General features: G+C 57.0%; 1 protein-coding gene across 3 annotated transcripts in view; it reads right to left on the reverse strand.

Moving 5' to 3' along the window:
- PIK3C2B (phosphatidylinositol-4-phosphate 3-kinase catalytic subunit type 2 beta) overlaps positions 1–2,893 on the reverse strand; it is a 53,643-nt gene that overhangs the window by 7,708 nt on the left and 43,042 nt on the right. For 2 of the 3 annotated variants that reach the window (XM_019513935.1, XM_019513936.1), the window contains exons 26-30: positions 2,576–2,777; positions 1,845–1,969; positions 1,192–1,309; positions 736–817; positions 338–378 (exon numbers count right to left, since the gene is read on the reverse strand). In XM_019513935.1, coding sequence (XP_019369480.1) covers positions 338–378; positions 736–817; positions 1,192–1,309; positions 1,845–1,969; positions 2,576–2,777 — 568 coding nt within the window. Of the gene's footprint in view, positions 1–37; positions 167–271; positions 379–735; positions 818–1,191; positions 1,310–1,844; positions 1,970–2,575; positions 2,778–2,893 lie in introns of all 3 variants that reach the window. The other variant, XM_019513937.1, reaches the window with a different exon arrangement.

A 2,893-nucleotide genomic window follows, 5' to 3' on the forward strand; every position in this document is an offset into this window, starting at 1 on the left:
CATGCCCAGAACGGGGGCTCCAAGCAGTCAGCCATACCATTTCATTGTAAGTGGGGTTGCAGGTTTTTCGAGCCACTTTGGTTTTCCTTTTAGTGGTCTTCTGGGGATCAGGCAGCAGATAGATCTTGACATAAGGGTCAGGGTCATTCCCATCCTGGATAGGCTGCTGTAGGAGAGAGAGACCAAATAAATCCCAGTTATTTCCACCATACCAGCACATGGAGCCAGAGCTGGTGTGGTGCCTGCTGCTGCTGGTGTGCATGGCACTTACCAGGCCTCGGATGTGCATCACCATGATGAAGAGCTTGTTGTTCTTGTAGGAAATGGAGAGCTTCACCTCCCCTCCCACCTTCCCAATGGGGCGAGCCCATGTGGCATCTGAAAGAGGTAGAGGAGGGGATCACTTAGCAGAGCTCCTGGAGGGATGGAGTTGCCTAGCACAGCACAGGGGCTGGAGACAGGCCTCAGCGTGGCCCAGCAACCATATTCACGACAACTTGTGAGCACCGAGCAGCAAGGAACTTAAACGGTATTCCTTGAAGAGGCCATTTCCAGCCCTTCCGTTCTCCTGCTTCGCAGCATCACATGGGTGTATTTACCCCTCATGGTTAAGTGCAGCACAAGACAGGTGCAGTGGAGCAGGAGAGCTACCCCTTCCCTGCCATACCCGTTACACACCAGCCTCTCCACCCAGACGGGACCCATTATCAGCACAACCAGAAAAACTTGCAATACCTGCAGGCTTGGGAGCCGGGCTGGTGCCTGCAGCCTTCTCATCCCGTGGCAGGGGGTGAAAGAACGTATACACGAGGTCGCACTGCAAGGCAAGCAGAGCGGCTTTTATTACATGCCGGAGGTCTTTCTCTGCTCAGCAGTGAGCTCTGTACACTTCAGAGCCAGACACAGCACAGAGCACACAGTAGCGTTTCAGGCAAGAATGGCAACCTATCACTGCTTCAGAGGGCTCTGACTGAGCACAGCCTGCAACGCTCTGCCACCAAAGCCAGAGCTTTTCTCCTTCGCTTACAGAGGGGGAAACTGAGGCCTACTATCTTGCCCACCTGAGTCACTAGAAGAAGCTGGAATAGGATCACTGGCTTCTTGCCTGATCACTAGACTGCAGTCCCTCCTACCACCCACTCAATGAGGTCAATGTTCCTGGTTCCCTCCAGTGCAGGGCAAGGCCCGTACCTCTGTGACCTCGGGTGCCGAATGAATAAGGTGCCAGATGTAGCCATTCAGCTCCTCCTTCCTCCTCTCAGCCGCGGCCTCCCCTCGTGACCGGCCGATCACAAACCTGCTGGGGAAACTGTCCGGTTGTGGAGGGGGAAGAGAACAGAGATCAGTTAGCAAACCTGAGGGCTGCATAATGCACCACTGAAGCTGCCCTGCTCCTCCATGCTGTGTTCCCAAGAGGGACCACTTCTCGTGGCCAAGGAGCCTAGAGGACTTTCCATGCCAAGCTGGGTGGGTGCCACCTGGAGCAGGGGAGAGCTGGGAAGCTGCCTGTGGGCTGGAATCTGATGGGTGCCATGCAGGCACAGGAGAACCAAGCTGGCTCCAGGTGGGTTGGATGTGCTGTGAGCCACGGAGGGCTATAGTGGGCCAAGCCCAGACTGGGTCAGGCTGTGCTTAGGGTGGAAAGAAACAGTCTGCGGAGGAGAGCTGCATTCACAGGTGCAGCCTAGAGCCAGGGAGAGCCAAGAAGCAAGGCACAGTCTGCTCCCTCCCACTGGCACATGGGTAAAGGCAACACCCACTGCAGCTGCAGAGCAGCCAATGCCTCTTCCCCCTTCCAAAAGAGGTGGTGCCAAGGAGAGCACAGGGGGAGCGGGGTGGGCTACCTGGGCAGCTGGGAGGATGGGAAGAGGAGGCGTAGCTTGTTATGCAGCTCCTGAAACTCCTCGAAGGTGCGCTGGATGTAGGCGACCTCGTGGGGGCTCTCTCGCTGCACCTGCACGACGTACATCTGCGGGACCGGGAAGCAGAACCACCTGTGAGCTGAGCAGCTCGCCGCAAGCTCTGCTACATGGCCATTGCTCACATCATGGTGTGTGATGGGAGCAATGCGACCCACGTCAGGGAAGTCAAAGTAACACCCAGCGTGAGAAACACGCGGTGCAAGACCCAGTCAGACCCACCATGCATGCCCTGAGCTGGAAGATGCTGAGAAATTAAAATGAAAGGGCTCTTTTTGATGTTGTTTGAGGCTTGGGGAAGGCTGGGGGAGGCTTTCAGGCCTGGAGCAGGGACTTGAAGGGAGAAAGGATTCAAACCATCTCTAAGGACCTCAGGGAAGAGAAAGTGTGAGCACTGGGCTCCAGTCATGGGCTCTGAATGGAGCAAGCACTGCCATCCAGTGTTTGTTTGCATATTCCCCTGCCATGAGGGGCATACATGGGTCTCCTTGCTTGAAACCCCTCACCACTCCCAGCCCAGCCAGGATGAAGTGAAAGCTGCTGCAGGATTATGCTGGTCTCCGACGTCTCATCTCCTGTGACAAAGCCTAGGGGCCAGAGACCAGGCTCCTGCGCACGGCCCCTCCCCTGCTCTGATCGCCCACGGCACCACTCACATAGCCCTTGCTGGGGTTGAAGACCTTCTCGTGGCGGCAGAGGAAGATGTCGCGGATCCGGCCGGACGCCTTGAGGGTGTGCGTGCGGGGAGCAAAGGAGAGCGTGGGGCGGGCATCAGAGCCCGTGAACTTCATCTGCGCAAGGTTGTGGATGAAGAAGTTGAGTTTGGTGGCCACGCTGCCCAGGCTGGACTCGATCAACCTGTCACAGAGGACAGCAGGGTCTAGCTGATCCTAGGCACCCTGTGCTCAGGGCTCCTGCCGTGCAGAGCGCTAGACTCTTCCAAGAGCACAAGGGCCCCTCACCAGGGCTGCTGG

Source organism: Gavialis gangeticus, unplaced genomic scaffold (assembly GCF_001723915.1).
Source record: "Gavialis gangeticus isolate Ggan-Ray unplaced genomic scaffold, GavGan_comp1, whole genome shotgun sequence".
Classification (NCBI taxonomy): Eukaryota; Metazoa; Chordata; order Crocodylia; family Gavialidae; genus Gavialis; species Gavialis gangeticus.